The sequence below is a fragment of the Cinclus cinclus genome, chromosome 2, assembly GCF_963662255.1.
Source record: "Cinclus cinclus chromosome 2, bCinCin1.1, whole genome shotgun sequence".
In the NCBI taxonomy this organism is placed as follows: Eukaryota; Metazoa; Chordata; class Aves; order Passeriformes; family Cinclidae; genus Cinclus; species Cinclus cinclus.
Window position 1 is genome coordinate 14,862,733 of NC_085047.1, and position 14,242 is coordinate 14,876,974.

At 39.5% G+C, this 14,242-nt stretch overlaps 1 protein-coding gene across 8 annotated transcripts in view; it reads right to left on the reverse strand.

Annotated features, from left to right (window-relative positions):
• The window catches only part of APP (amyloid beta precursor protein), a 160,118-nt gene that overhangs the window by 8,070 nt on the left and 137,806 nt on the right, over positions 1 to 14,242 (reverse strand). For 5 of the 8 annotated variants that reach the window (XM_062515346.1, XM_062515340.1, XM_062515344.1 and 2 more), the window contains one exon: positions 11,287 to 11,340. The exons of the other annotated variants lie outside the window; for them this stretch is intronic. In XM_062515346.1, the coding sequence (XP_062371330.1) occupies positions 11,287 to 11,340 (54 nt within the window). The remainder of the gene's footprint in view (positions 1 to 11,286; positions 11,341 to 14,242) is intronic. 8 annotated transcript variants of the gene reach the window in all.

Sequence of the window (14,242 nt, forward strand, 5' to 3'; positions counted from 1 at the left end):
TTGCACCACAAAGACAATTCATCAAAGTCAGGATTCAGATTCAGGAAGGTTCTGCTTAACTTCATTGCTGGGGAGCAGAAGGCAACAGTGCCATTCACATGGAGGAGGTGTGATGCAACGTGAAAGAGAACTGGGAGGAAAGTGAGCTACATCTGGTGTTTCAGTCCCACTGAGGTGACACAGAACGAGCTAGTGAAGTTTCTCCTCTGTTAATTATCCTTAATCCTCAGCAGCTATATTGGTACAGGCATCAAAGGCTTCCAGCATGAAACACTGCATGAGCTAAGCTGCGAGGGATAAACAGAGGCCTCCTGAATTGACTCCCAGGCTGCATACAGATCTGCTCTGACAGCCTCTTTAGCAATGTCAAGAAAATTTGATGTTTAGGCCAAAATCTTCCTCCTCCCTCAGCTCAGGCTGCAGTGAGGAAAAAAACAAAATGCTCATGGTCTGAGTAAGAGAACTCCAGATATCTTATTTTCTTGCTTCCTGCAAGTCCGTACCTTTTCCACAAACACACGAGTTACTAAAATGTTTGTGAAGTTTACAGAGTTTCTATCTGTTTTCAGATTTCATACTGCTCAGAAATATTGATTCTTCTTGTCTTCTCTCTGAAAGATAACTGTCTCCCAGTTAGAAATGTACAGAAGAGCAAGTGAGTACAATCTGCAACAACTATAATTGTACATAGTTTGCAGTCCTGTTGTCTTAGAGATGTAAAGGGGAGATACTGCACTTATCTAGCCAAGAAGAAGGCCAACATTTCCACCTGGAAAATAGCCTTAAGAGAATGAGCCAGACTTAACAGAAACATAGCAGTGAATCCTGTGTATGTCTATGAATCCTGAAGAGCTAGCTTTGGCTTAGAGAATATATGGGTACTCATGGAACTGATTGTTTTTCTTCTCAGTACCAATGCAGCCAACATTTGTATTTCTTGGAGGTAAAAACACTGCAGAAGAATGATGTTTATGAGATGTTATTTCCTCCCTCTACTGAATATAATAAGAACAAACCAGTTCATATTCCTTGTTTGTATTTATTTCAGCGTTTTCTCAGCCCCAAATCCTCTCTCCAAGGCTTAATTATTGCACTGAACTTAAGTTTTGATGAAGAGGAAGAACCTCGTTTAAAATTCTCAACACTACTGTGCTCCACTGTCTCTCTGGACTCTAAATAATAATTCCTTAAGACTTCCATGTGCCAATGAGCTCCACAGTCTAAAACAGCACTCAATCCAATAATTATTTTTTTGCCTTTGAATGTGCAATTTCTTTTTTCATTAAGTAGCAGGTTTATTTCTGAATTATGAACCAGCAACCCAAGAGATTGATGTTGTGCAGACAAATCACTGAAAGGTTCTTCTTTATTTTCATAGGAAACCATGCAAAGGACAGAACAGGAATCATCCTCATGCTATAAAGAATTTATGGTTAATTTCTTGAAGAGTCTGAATGCCCCATAAATTTTACCTTACTTTTTTTTAGAGACTCAAGCACTCCAACCCCTCAAACTTCTTTATTAAGTTCCTGATTTTTGATGCTACATCACAATACTGACACAAATATATTATGACATTTATACATGGGAGACCATTTTTAAATGCAAGAACTCAACAGTACTTAAGGAATTTCAGTCTGAAAACAAGCAATGATATTTGGTCAGACAAATGCAGGAGGAAATGGAGCTGCAGGAAATAAAGCCTATGTGGTACCTGAAAACAGGTTTACCTTTTTATCCTTGAAGCAGCTATGGCTAGTTTTCCAAATTAAGAGTACAATTTACTCTCTTTTGTGCATCATCTCCAAGTACCCCCTACGCCTGCATCAGTGGGAAATGAGTAAAAGTATGTTGGAGACTGAAATGTTATTGTTTGTGGCTTAAATATTTTTACAATGCACTACTGCCTGTTCTAGCAGAACTTCATAACAAAAGCTGCACCAAAGACCACTTCACTTCCGACTGAGGCCCTGGACTGTAAATTGATTTGAGGTAAGATAATGTGACACTATTCTCAAGGTCTGGTTTGGGAAGAATACTTTCACAGGAGGATTAAGCCCACCACCTTCAGGGGTGGAGGCTATAGCCCCAGGCTTATCTCCTGCCAGGCTTGTACAGACCCCTACACCAAAGGGAGAAGGAGGAGAAGGTTTCCTGTATATGGCAAAAAAGCCTCTGGCCAGATGCAGTGAACATCCATCCTCCACTGTGCAGACTGGCCCAGCTGTGGGGCCTCCCACCCCATGAAAGCCACATCTACAGGACACTCATATGGGGCAGAGATGAGGGGGTGTCATGGCCCTTTGATCAAAGGCTCCCCAAAGGGGTCCCCAGACCCTGCACCAGAGCACTGCATCTGATATTACATGGTGTAACAGATCCACAGCCTTGCAAGGGACAGTGTTTAACTGGTCCCCCCCAGGGAGGTACCTGTGTGCTCCCACCTGCCCAAATGGATATTAATCCATGGGATTCTCTGCTTTTCAGCAGGGACCCTCGCCACCAAGAAGACCAGATGGAGGGAAACAATGAGATATCACTGGGACCCACAGAGGAGTGAGAGACTTCTACTTAATCTGTCTCTGTCACTCTCCCTGTCTGTCCCTCCCCCTGCCACTTCTTTGTCTTTCTTTTCTTTTCCCTTTCTTTCTCTTTGCCTCTCTTATGATTAAATATAAATTTTATGCATCGACATCTAGTCTTTTGTTTTTAATTGCACTTTGGGGATTATCAAACATTCAGGTTTGTTCCATTTTATTTACAGAGAATTGGCTCTCTCAGCTTCTCTGTGATTAGAGTGGATCACAACAAAGCAGAACATGTATGTGCCTGCAAGGAAGCTTGACCTGTCAACCCCTCCTGCCTTTTTGGTTTTAGGACTAAAAGGGAAGAGGGAGAATTACAGTAGTGGAGTACCAGTGCAGTAGCTGGGGGAAAGGGTTTTCCAGGAGTTGCTTTACTGCCCTGGGCTGCTCCCAGCTGCTCACCATTGTCCACGGCCACACTCGCTGCCCTTGCAGACACCCTGGCAAAAGCACCACATGAAAATTCCTCCAAGGCAAAGGCCTGAGGAACTGCACAACTTGGCTGCTTCAGCTGGCAAACTTACTGAAGCCGTAAGTATTGATTAGAACATATCCATACACACATAAGATAAATCAGCAAAGAATCTGTTTGCCTTTTGTTGAGGGAAATCCTATCTCTCAAAAAATTCTTAGAGGTCACTAGAAGAGTTAGGAAGCACATGGGAAACAGTGATTCTGCTTGGAGTGAATCTGGATTTCCAAAAAAGCTTTTGAGAAGGTCCCTGATCAATGCTCTGGCAGAACTTAAGAGCCAAGGATTAGAAGGGAAAGTCCTACGTGACTTTCCATAACTGACTAAGAGAAAGGAAGTGTAAATACACATCTGTTTTTCACAATGGAGGAACATGACCAGTGGGTCCCATAGGGATTTGTGCTGTGCCGTTTGCAAAGTGATCTGGATAAGAGAGTGAATAGTGACATGACAAAGTTTACGGACAAAAAAAATAAAAGAAAAAAAGAGCATAGTCAAATTAAAACCAGTTGCAAAGAACTGTAGAAGGATCTTACAAATTCCAAGTGCACAATAAAAAGGAAATTATATTTAGTGTTGATACAATGCAAAGTGGTGTTTTTGGGGGATACACAGCCCTAACTATGCATGTAGTTATAAAGACTCTAATTTAGCTCTGTTCCACCTGGCACAGAGACCTTGCAGTCACAGTGGGTAACTGTGGACACTAGGTTCAGTAGCAGTCAAAAAGGCAAAGAGAAAGGTAGGCGCAATTATGAAAAAACAGAAAACATTGTCACACCACTGTATAAATTATGCATCCTCATTTTAAATCTGGCTATTTGTTCTGATCACCTCACCTCACGCAAAGGCAGGAGAACTACAAAAGATATAATGGAGGGAAACACAGATGATCAAAGGTATGGAATGGTTTTTGTACACAAAGGACTGTGAGTCTTCATACTGGAAGAGGCAAAGGAGGTGAAACATAACAGAGTGTGTGACTGCAAATGACAAAGCAACAGTCTACAGGAAATGGTCATTCATTAATTTCTCCTAAGAAGTACAGGACACTAACATGGCAATGACACAGCAGATTGAGAAGTAACACAAGAAAGTGTGTGTACATATATATACAATTCTGTACAATGAAAAACTGGACTGTGGAACTTACTGCCACAAATGAAGAGGATGTTCAAAATACAAATGAAAAATGCAAAAGGAGAAAGGTTCCTTCAGGGTTACTAGACACAACGGTGGAGATACTGTTCTCAGTCCTGGAACCTATCAAATGCTAGCTGCCAAATGCTCAATGGATGTGCTGGGGAATAAGGCAGAGGTGAAATCTGTACATATTGTGTTTGTACCACTGCTAGAGGTAGGAAAATGGACGTGAGCACTTCTGCTCTTGGGGTCTGACCACTTTTACTGAAAGCAAAGCTGCAACAGCTGAGTTTGTGGGTCTTTGTCAGCTTCTGTTCAACAGTCAAATACCACAGGCAGGAGTAACAGCAGCATTACAGGGACACAACAGGTCATGTCAATGGGCATCAGAGGGTGATAAGCTCACCAGCAGTCTTAGGTGCTGGAAAAATGCAGGCTCTGGCTTGCCTAGAACAACATTCTTTAATTTGGTTCCCTTCCCTCCTACCATCCCATCCCAAATAGTAGCATAGGAGCCATGCTTTCAGCATGCAGCAGGTTAAACCATGGGTTTTTGCCTTCAGGCAGAAATTTTTTGGTTTGGGCCAAGTGACCAAGGCCTCACAAAAATGCCATGGAATCTGAACACAAGGTAGGATCTGATATTATGAAGTTAATGATGTAAAGACTTACTGAAACTTGTTTTTGTCAACTTGTACCACAAAAAGGTCAGAAACAGAGATTGCTTTTTAAGCTGTTCCACTAATGAACCCGATAGCACTTCCTCCTTCCTTCTATCTCCCTTACAAAAAAGGGAGGAAAAAGACTTCAACGAGGGTAAACTGATGGTCTTCTGCAAATAACTCGTTATATAGTAAGGACAAGTATGACATTGCACTGGAATCAATTAAATACTTGGTATGAGATAAAAATATACATGGGGTTACATACATCTTTCCACAATGTTGTAGAATTGAGACTTTTTGTTGAAGAGACTCTCTTTATTACCAGTTCATTCACTTTACTGTTCTAGTGACCACACATTTAGACTTGCATGCAAAAATCAAAAATATACTTTTTAAGGGTAGCAACTAAAGAAGGAAAAGCTTCAGGGTCTTTCTAAAACTTTGATCAGAAGTGAGATGCAAACAGTCAAGAAATTCCTAATACCTCTTTACCCTTGCACTAAGACAAGCACTTAAAGAACAGTTCTCTCTCTGACAAGAACTTGAATCCTGACCTGGAATAAATTTATGTTCTTTTCACTACCAATTCTAAAATACACAACCCAAACACAAAAGCCAATACACAAGATGAAAAGTGAGAGCAACAGCCTCACTGTAAATTCACAAATAATGATAATTGCTACCAGTTTTCTTCTGAATTACATACCATCTTTAGGGAGCTGCATTCCTAATCACTTAATTTAAAAATGCTTCCATTCAGCTGGCAAATACATTAACTCACAGCTCCTTAGAAAAACTGACAAAACTACTTTGTTATACAAACCATGGGCTTAAAAGCTTCTAGTAAAATCCAACAAAATGAGCTATGATGGGCTTTTTATTGATATTGTTTTTAATTAGTAACATTAACTGTTTATATATATACATGTGTACACATGCATGTGTGCACACATACATTTCCAAACATCAAAAAACAGAGAGCATCAAAAAAACCCTTATTTTTCCTTGCCCTAAATGGAAAAATAATCATATGGAGTGAAAAACTACTAATGAAATAAAAACCAAGTAGCTGCCTTGGGGAACACTTCATACTAACATTGATGAGTTTCTGTGTTTGTGTAAATACATATTTATATTTTCAGAAGACTAAAAAAAAAGAAATTACAGTGAATCTCACCAATGATATAATTAGGTGCACATTATCTACCATACTGCTTGCAATTACTTCATCTACTGGTTACATAAACAGCCAGAAAGGTTTTGTGATATTGTTTTGCACAGATCTAAGACAGTGTTAGCTGTGTCTGAGGTTACATCTAGAGTTAAAAACTATATCTCTAAGTGAAGCACTGTTGAAACAACTAGACCTGGGTGGTCTCTAGACAGAGAAAACCAAAGTAGCAGTTCGAGTGACTGTGGCACTGACTGCATTCATGAAAACATTCAACTCCACGTCCATGAACTGTGCCTGAGTCGTGGCAAGAACAAGAAAAGAGTTGTTGAATCAAAGCCTGTTACACGTGTGGCAAACAGCTTTATCTGGGTTAAGCTTCAGCAAAGATAAAAAGGGTGGAAGGGAAGGAATGCAGTGTTTGAACAACCCCCCAGGGTAGAGAGCTGCCTGTTCTGACTAGAAGTTCAACTATTATTTCCATATGACTCCACGACTTTGTGCAGGTCATTGAATTTTGAAATGAAAGAAGAATGAATATTATAAACTCATAAAGATGTAAATGAAGACCATATACTCTTTTGTTTTAAGGATAACTCAAATATCTTTGAGGTATATGCACTTTTAAGACTGCATGGAACTAAAACTTTGTGGTTTGTCCTAAGATGTCAGTGAGCTGCTGGTTCACTTTTACTTAATGGGTGACTATGGGGCTCTCTAATTGAAGAAAGCAGAAATAAGTGCAATAGAAGCGTTATCTTTTGTAAAAAAGAACCTTGTTGGAACGGCGTATAAAATAATTATTTCTTAGAAAACATGTGTGTTGAAATGAATAACCAAAACAAGTAAAATCTGTTTTGAGAATCCTTCTGGCATGTCAATCCAGATTCTGTGCATATACACCTATAATTGCATTCACAGCTAGCAATGCTCTCATTTATAAAACAAACCAAAACAATCTAATGGGAAAAAATTATTAATGATTTTTATTTGGTAGCTGCAGACAGTTTGTTTAAAACAACTGTATTGAACTAACATCACAAAGACAGGAAAAAATATGTTGGCAGTTTCTGACAAGAAAATCATAAATAATTAACTAAGCTGCTCTATGCCCTCACCTCACAGAGACTTCAGCATATGTGCTAATGATTCTGCAGAAGAACCACTAGGCTTTCAGAGCCTCTGCATGAGGGAAAAAACCCCTCAGTTATAATGTAATGTAATAAAGATAGGCATGTCATGATTTATTAGGGTCAAAGACACAGAAGCAGCTTTATGTGCAACACTTCCCCAAAATAGTTAAGTGTTTGCAAAAATGATCAACTGACAAAGAGCTGGAATAACACAAAAAAACCCCACCAAGTCCAAATTATATTGCATGGAAGAAAGTAACATACTTAATAGCATAAAATCCTCACATTGTGAATTATGGGCATCCTGTAAGTGATGTATTTACAGGTGTGAGTGTATATTTACAGCTGCAACTGTGCAACAGATGAAAATATGACCTGTCCTGAACAGAGCATTTGTTGTTTATCACCTTGAATTGCAGAAAATATTCTAATCAATGTCCCTTCTGATGGCACATTTTCTAATCTTCACTCAATTTCCACAGATCAGACCTGCTGAATTAATGTAAGAAAAACAAGCTTGTTCATGAGCATCTAGAGATGTTTTCATATGTGTTTTTATGTATATATGTCTCTATATGTACATACACACACACAGAGAAAGAAAAAATTACTAATAAACAGATACTCAAAATTCAGTTGCCAGGAATTAAGTGTTCATCATGAAAAAGCGACTGCTGGAGCACAGGAGTGTAACAAGATGTTATAGTGAGGTTATCAAGGAAAGAGGTACTTGTTCTATCTGAAGTTCTTCCTATGGAAGTTCTCAGGCTGGACGGGAGCCTTCTAACATGTCCCTATACAAATAGCAAGAAATATGTAATAAATCTGTTATAATTTTGTGCTGTATTAAAAAACAGCTCACTGATGACTACTTAGTACATCTAGATATTTTTCTTCCCTTTGACCTTTTACCACCTCATTTACTTCCTTTTTAGGAAGGAGATAAGAAACTGTTTTAGGCATAATTTTTATTTTTGTTTGCCTATTTGTGAATTAGGAAGGGGAAAGACAGTAAGTTAAGGCACTACAGTCCTTTTCTAAAGGCAATGTGAATTACCAGATATCCATACTAGAAAATGGGGCTCATCCAATATTCTTTCTGTAGGATTGATGTAGATCAGATTCCAATTCAAGCTTTAACTGTGGACAGCCAAGGCGCAGCACAATAGAGATGGGGGTTTAGACAACTGGCATAAATTTCAACAAATGCTTTAAACTTGGTCCTTACTCAAACTTTTCTACTCTATGGACTGGACAACTCCTTCTTTTCCTGACTTGACTCATAGACTTCTTTTTAAAAAAGACAATGGTGTGGTGAAGGAAAAAGATCCTTGGTATCAGAAATACTACTACCACCTAAATACTTGTTGGACCAGATAATGGTTGAGCTCCCCTTTCAACCCAGTAATCCACGAGTCTGTGACTCAATTTTGTACTGTGACCAAACTATCTCTCCTGTAAGAAAGTGACAAACATGATCTGTGTGATTGATCTGCCTATAAGAAAAACATACTGATCATTACAAGAACGTTGTGTGAGCAAGATTAAAATGGAAAAGAGAAAAAAGGACACGTGTTGGCATGTTTGTCTTAGATCTTTCAGAGCGCATTTTCTTCAAGAAATTCAAACAAGCTACAAAACATTCATTTGTTCTTCCTCAGCCTTGGAGTGTTGCAGGCATGTTAACATGACACCAATATTTTCATCCTGAAGAAGCAGGTCACTGGAACCAAGCAAGTAGAAACACAAACTGGAAAGTCAGGCCCACAGAAAGGGCAAACCTTTCAGGAAACCAACAAGAAGCTGGGCAACTAAAACAAAAAGTCACAAGTAGCTGGATGCATTAATCTGTAGGTCTTTCATTAATACTTTTTCACTCTAGAGTAATCTACTATTTTTTAAGATTTTTTTCTTCTGTAATAGCCCCAAAATGTAAAAACAGACTATCCCAAAAGGACAGTTACTACACAAAAAGTATTTATTTTCCCTTTTGAGGCTCCAACACAGGAATTTTATTTGTAATTAGCAAGTAATGTAAAACAGTTTTAAAGCACACCTTTTTAAGCTATCAGAATCCCTTCTGTATTTCACAGTTTAAATAAGCATCCATTTGCTTTCTTCTATTCCTCGTTCATGAAGATATTCAGATTGGAATAATTTTTCTGTTAAATTGAATTTTTGTCACACATAAATTGCTTTTGAAGGATGATGAAAAACCACATGGACATTTACAGACAAAATCTGTATCAGTAAGAAAACTTTTTCCTAAATCTATAAATGGTGATTGAAGACATAGGGAAGTTAAGCACTACTTTTGCCCTTTAGCAGAACAGCGAGGAAATATTCTATGTGATATTCACAGTAGAAAAGTTACAGCATCTGCCATCTGCCAAATTCCCAGCCATAATGGACAGATACTGAAATATTTTTTACCTATCCTTAGTAGTCTATCACACACATTCACAAAGATGACCCATGACTTATTGTCATTAGGCTTACAGACTTCAGTACTACTTGCATTGCCACAACCAACAAAGCACTCTAACGCAGTCAACTAAAACAAAGAGTTTCACTCTGAAACTAGAGAGTGGCAGTGAGAGAAAATCCTTTCCCTAGAGAAGGGACACTACGGATTTCTGAGACGTGTCTATGTGTGAGGGAACAGAAGGGAGGAATGAAAAACCTGCAGCAATAAATACGGGCCTCAAAACAGGAAATTTTTCAAGAGGACCGAAATTGAAATTGTAAATAATAATAGATTTTAATATTATAAGAAAACTGCTAGACTAAATTAACATTATAAAATTTGGATTAAACCGTATGCATGTTTCATCTGTGACATTTCTACTGCTCCTGGGGAAGAAGGTAGATAATGCCGTACTGGAGGGATTTTTCCCTGGTCCCAAGATTTTTGGCATGGTAGCTCTGTATCAGTTTCCAGGCTCTCTTCATGGGCTGAATTAACACTCTAAACACAAGTAAAGACGTCAGATTCCTAAAACAGTGCTAGAAGCACACTAGTTGGCCAGTTCTGACACATATCCCAATTGCTGCAACATGCTGAGTTTATTTTACCTCCCACAGTAGCAATTTTTGTAGTTGCTAAAAATGGGTGAGTTGAGATATAAAAACATTAGGAATGTGCTGTCCATGATCCTATCTAATAGATGCTTGGAAAACAAGATGAAGGGAAAAAGGATACTGATCAATCAGTTTAATATGATCTGAAGGAAGAAAACACAATTACAATGTGACAATGAAATAATCATGACCCTAAAATATATTCTCACTACACTGAAGAGCTGGAGAGCAGCCTCTTCTGAAATAAAAGGCTCATTCCTCTCAATGACTTTAACAGTTTCAGGTATTTCTGAACAAAAATCAGAGGAAAAAACAACCCCAAAAGCACCAAATAAAATAGTATGAAAAGCTAAAATAATTTTTCCTTTTGAAACAGGGATTGTCCCATTTTAACTTTTCCAAACATTTGTAGCCTGACTCAGCCTAATGATCTGCTATTGTTCTGAAATCAATGCAAAGACAGAGGTACCTACAGAGGAGAAACAAACACCCTGCTGTGTCTTAGAATGGAATGAATAGCTGTGTCCTTAGGTGTCCTCAGTGAATCCAGAGGGATAATACCGATTTTTAGGTATTTGGAAGTAAGATAAGTACCAAAGCAGAAATATCTATGCCACCTGCAGTTCTGAAGCTGGATACATTAATTCTTTATTAGTCCTGCTCACTCTACATAAAGGATTCAACATTTCTATTATACATTCCCAAATTAGAAGTAGTGTCTGTACTAAGGGGTACCAAATTTACCATCTCCTGCACCTGCCAAAGTGTCATTTCTGGAAGGGATGAGACCTTTGATACAAACCAGTTCTGGGTTTGGAACCCATTCCCACTGCAAGCACACATCCCAAACGCCCTCAATATGGACAGCAATCACACAGGGAATATTTGTGAGGGAATGATGCTTCCATCATTCATGGAATAGCATTACATTTTGTGAAAGGCGTACACCAAAGCAAAGGAAAATAATTTCAGCTCCATCAGACCACATGCATGCCAGAAAAATACAGGTTAGGTAAAAGCCATGCAAGTCATATACCTGGTCGTGTGGTGAGTCCTCTGTCTGCAGCTGGGCGGGCATCAACGGGCTCAACTAGGCATGTGCAGAAAAGAAACAAAAAAGCAAACAAAAATAAACAAAATCCCCCAAAATTACAAAGTCAAGGGTTCTTCTGTTGGGACAGTGCAGGAGAGACATACTGCATTAACTGTTACCAAAGCAACAACCAGAAACTATCTGCCCTCAGTTAATCCTGAAAGTAAAAGGAAGGGATGGTTAAGACTTCACAAGGAGAGCTTCACAGCTGAGGCATCATTTTTTACACCATAATCTGGTTACTGCTTCAAGTCAGAAACCATTAAGACTAAAGAATTTCTGTCAATAGAAAAAAACTATATTCATTACATGTAAACTTTTCCTCATTATCTGATCAGAACTGGCAGGCAGAATGGACATGATGAGTTCCTGCAGCTGCTCTTTACGAGTATTGACTTAAAAGCCTCCTGAATCCCTCCTTTTCCCTTTCAATGGGAACTGTTTACAGCACCAGCTATAACATTTAAAAAAAGTAAAGTGCATTTTGAAAATACAATCAATATTCTGATCTGTGAACAGCATATTTATCTTCCAGTTTTTAGAAGGAAAAAAAAGAAACACAAATTTGTATTCAAATATGTGTCATATCCAGTTTTACAAAACACTTTTATTACCCTACTAAGGTTTTATCAGCTGAAACCTAAGTTGATGGTGCTTACTGGCACTAATAGAAAAACGGGATGTGCAAAACTTAGAGCTATTTGAATCACTGACAACTGCCTCACTAAGTTCAAACACACTGGAAATATTTATTAAAAGGTTCAGATTTTTACCCCTCTCTTTTGGTTGTTTCTCTCTTTTGCTCCAGTTGTGTTGCCTTCCTTATCTACCCAATCTTTGCCAGTATCAAAGAACTTAAATTCAGAAATGAAGTGCTACATTGTTCCTTGGAATTCAGAATTTTAAACATATATTCTTATTCATTTGTATTTCTGGACTCAGGTATGAGCCGTTATCAGCAGTAAGTGAGATGCAGTAACACAGGAAATCTGGCAGACCCAGTTTTGAATCAAGAAGAACTGCTCATCAGAAAATCACGCACACTTGATGATACTGGTGATTTGAGCAGTGGAACTGCCCATCTTCTCAGGAAGTCTCTGTCACTGGCTTAGTGTTCCTGTGGGTTTGACAAACAACCTACCATGCTTGTAAGTGAGAGCCTAAGCGGCTCCCACATCCTTTGCACACAGGAGATGACTGCATGAGCTCCTGCCTCTGAATAAAACCCAGTAACTCAGCTTTAGAGTAGCTGCACACTAAAAGCACATCAGCACATCTGACTCACTTGTGTCTCCAGGAAGGCAGACTTTCACAGATCTTGCTACTCTAGTGCTGCAGGGGCACTTTCCTTCACAGCAGTTCAGAGTGGCACTACCACACCATGTAATTGTTTTCCTTACATAGCTCTATACAAAACTCAACTTCCATCCTCAACTAAAAACCACAGTTTAGAGTATTTTCCCATTTATGTCTTCTGCTAGGTTTTTCAATATTGTCAGTACCAACCCTTAGGCAGGTCAGCACTAATTTTCAGTGGCAAGGACCCAAAGGAAGAGACAACCTATGAGCAAACATTACCCAACTCCTCTTGCAGACCTCTCCTCTGTTACCCTGGCCCCTGCATCCTCCCTAGAAGGCTGAGGGGCTTTTTTTTCCTTCCTTTCTGTAATCCTACATGGCAACAGCTTTGGAGAACTGAGAGAGAAGCCACTGCATAGGAACAGAAATGGGAGTAGGTGAAGGGGAAAAGGATGAAAGAAGTTTCTGTTGTACAGTAGCATGGACCTGACCTCAGAGTAACACAGTATTTGTGGTTAAGTGAGAGTATTAGCAATGAATACTTCTTGTCATCTATAATTTCAGAAGCCCTTTAAAGGGAGAAAAGGCAGGGCCACTGGCACGTTTCATAACTGGCACGTTTCATAACTGACACAGAAGTGAAAAGACCTGGTCAAGGTAACAAACCAGCTTCAGGGCAAAAGCTGGAGGCAAATGATAAGAGCCAAGAGTCTACCAAAGCAGATTGTGATGCCAGGCAACATGATACAAAGAAAGGCTGGTTTCTGGGGAGCCCTGAGCTACCACCTTTTAAATTTCAGTTGGATTTAAAAACCTTCTTGCTCTGCCCCAGTACTGATACACACAAACAGCAGTTAACTCTTAAAATGTTGTTTGTGGGTTTTCTCACTGCTTGCCCTCATATGCTGGTTTTGCATTAAATTGATTTTGGTGAGGAGGAAAAACATCAGCCACTGAAATAATTCTCTCTAGGAAGCTTCCTCCATGCCTGGCAAAACCAATAGCTGACTGGCTCTGAGAACTGACACGCTGCTAAGCCAATTAGAGAAGCTGGAATGCCTCTGTGATGACATATTTAAGAAGGAAAAAACACAGGAAGTTCTCTTCTTTTTCCTGTTTTTGGAGAGGTGGCCAGCAGGGAGCTGCTGGCAGGGCCATGGCATGGCTGCTGACATCCCACTGGGAGCGCCATCCTGGTGCCACTGGGCTGTGTGGTCACCAGCATCTTAGCCCAGCCCAGACTCTGCATGCCTGTTTGTCTCTAACCTGCCACACTGCAAATAAAGGGAAAAAAATGGCAGCAGCTTTTCTTTTTTCAGCCTCCCACATTAAGAAAGCTGCGGAGTGGAGCCGACAGCTGACATGGAGGAGATCACACAAACAGAGAGAAAAGCACAATGAGCATTTCCCCCAGTTTGTGGAGCCTGGATAAGATCTATTTTTCAGTAATGCAGAACTCCACTTGAGAACGGATGAACCTACAGACACCAATCTTCTTCCGAGTCAGAGAAAAGGGAAACTGGGGACATATGAGGAGAACAATGTGGTGATACCATGTTGGTTCAGAAGGGGGAAGGGGAGGAGGAGATGCTCCAAGAGT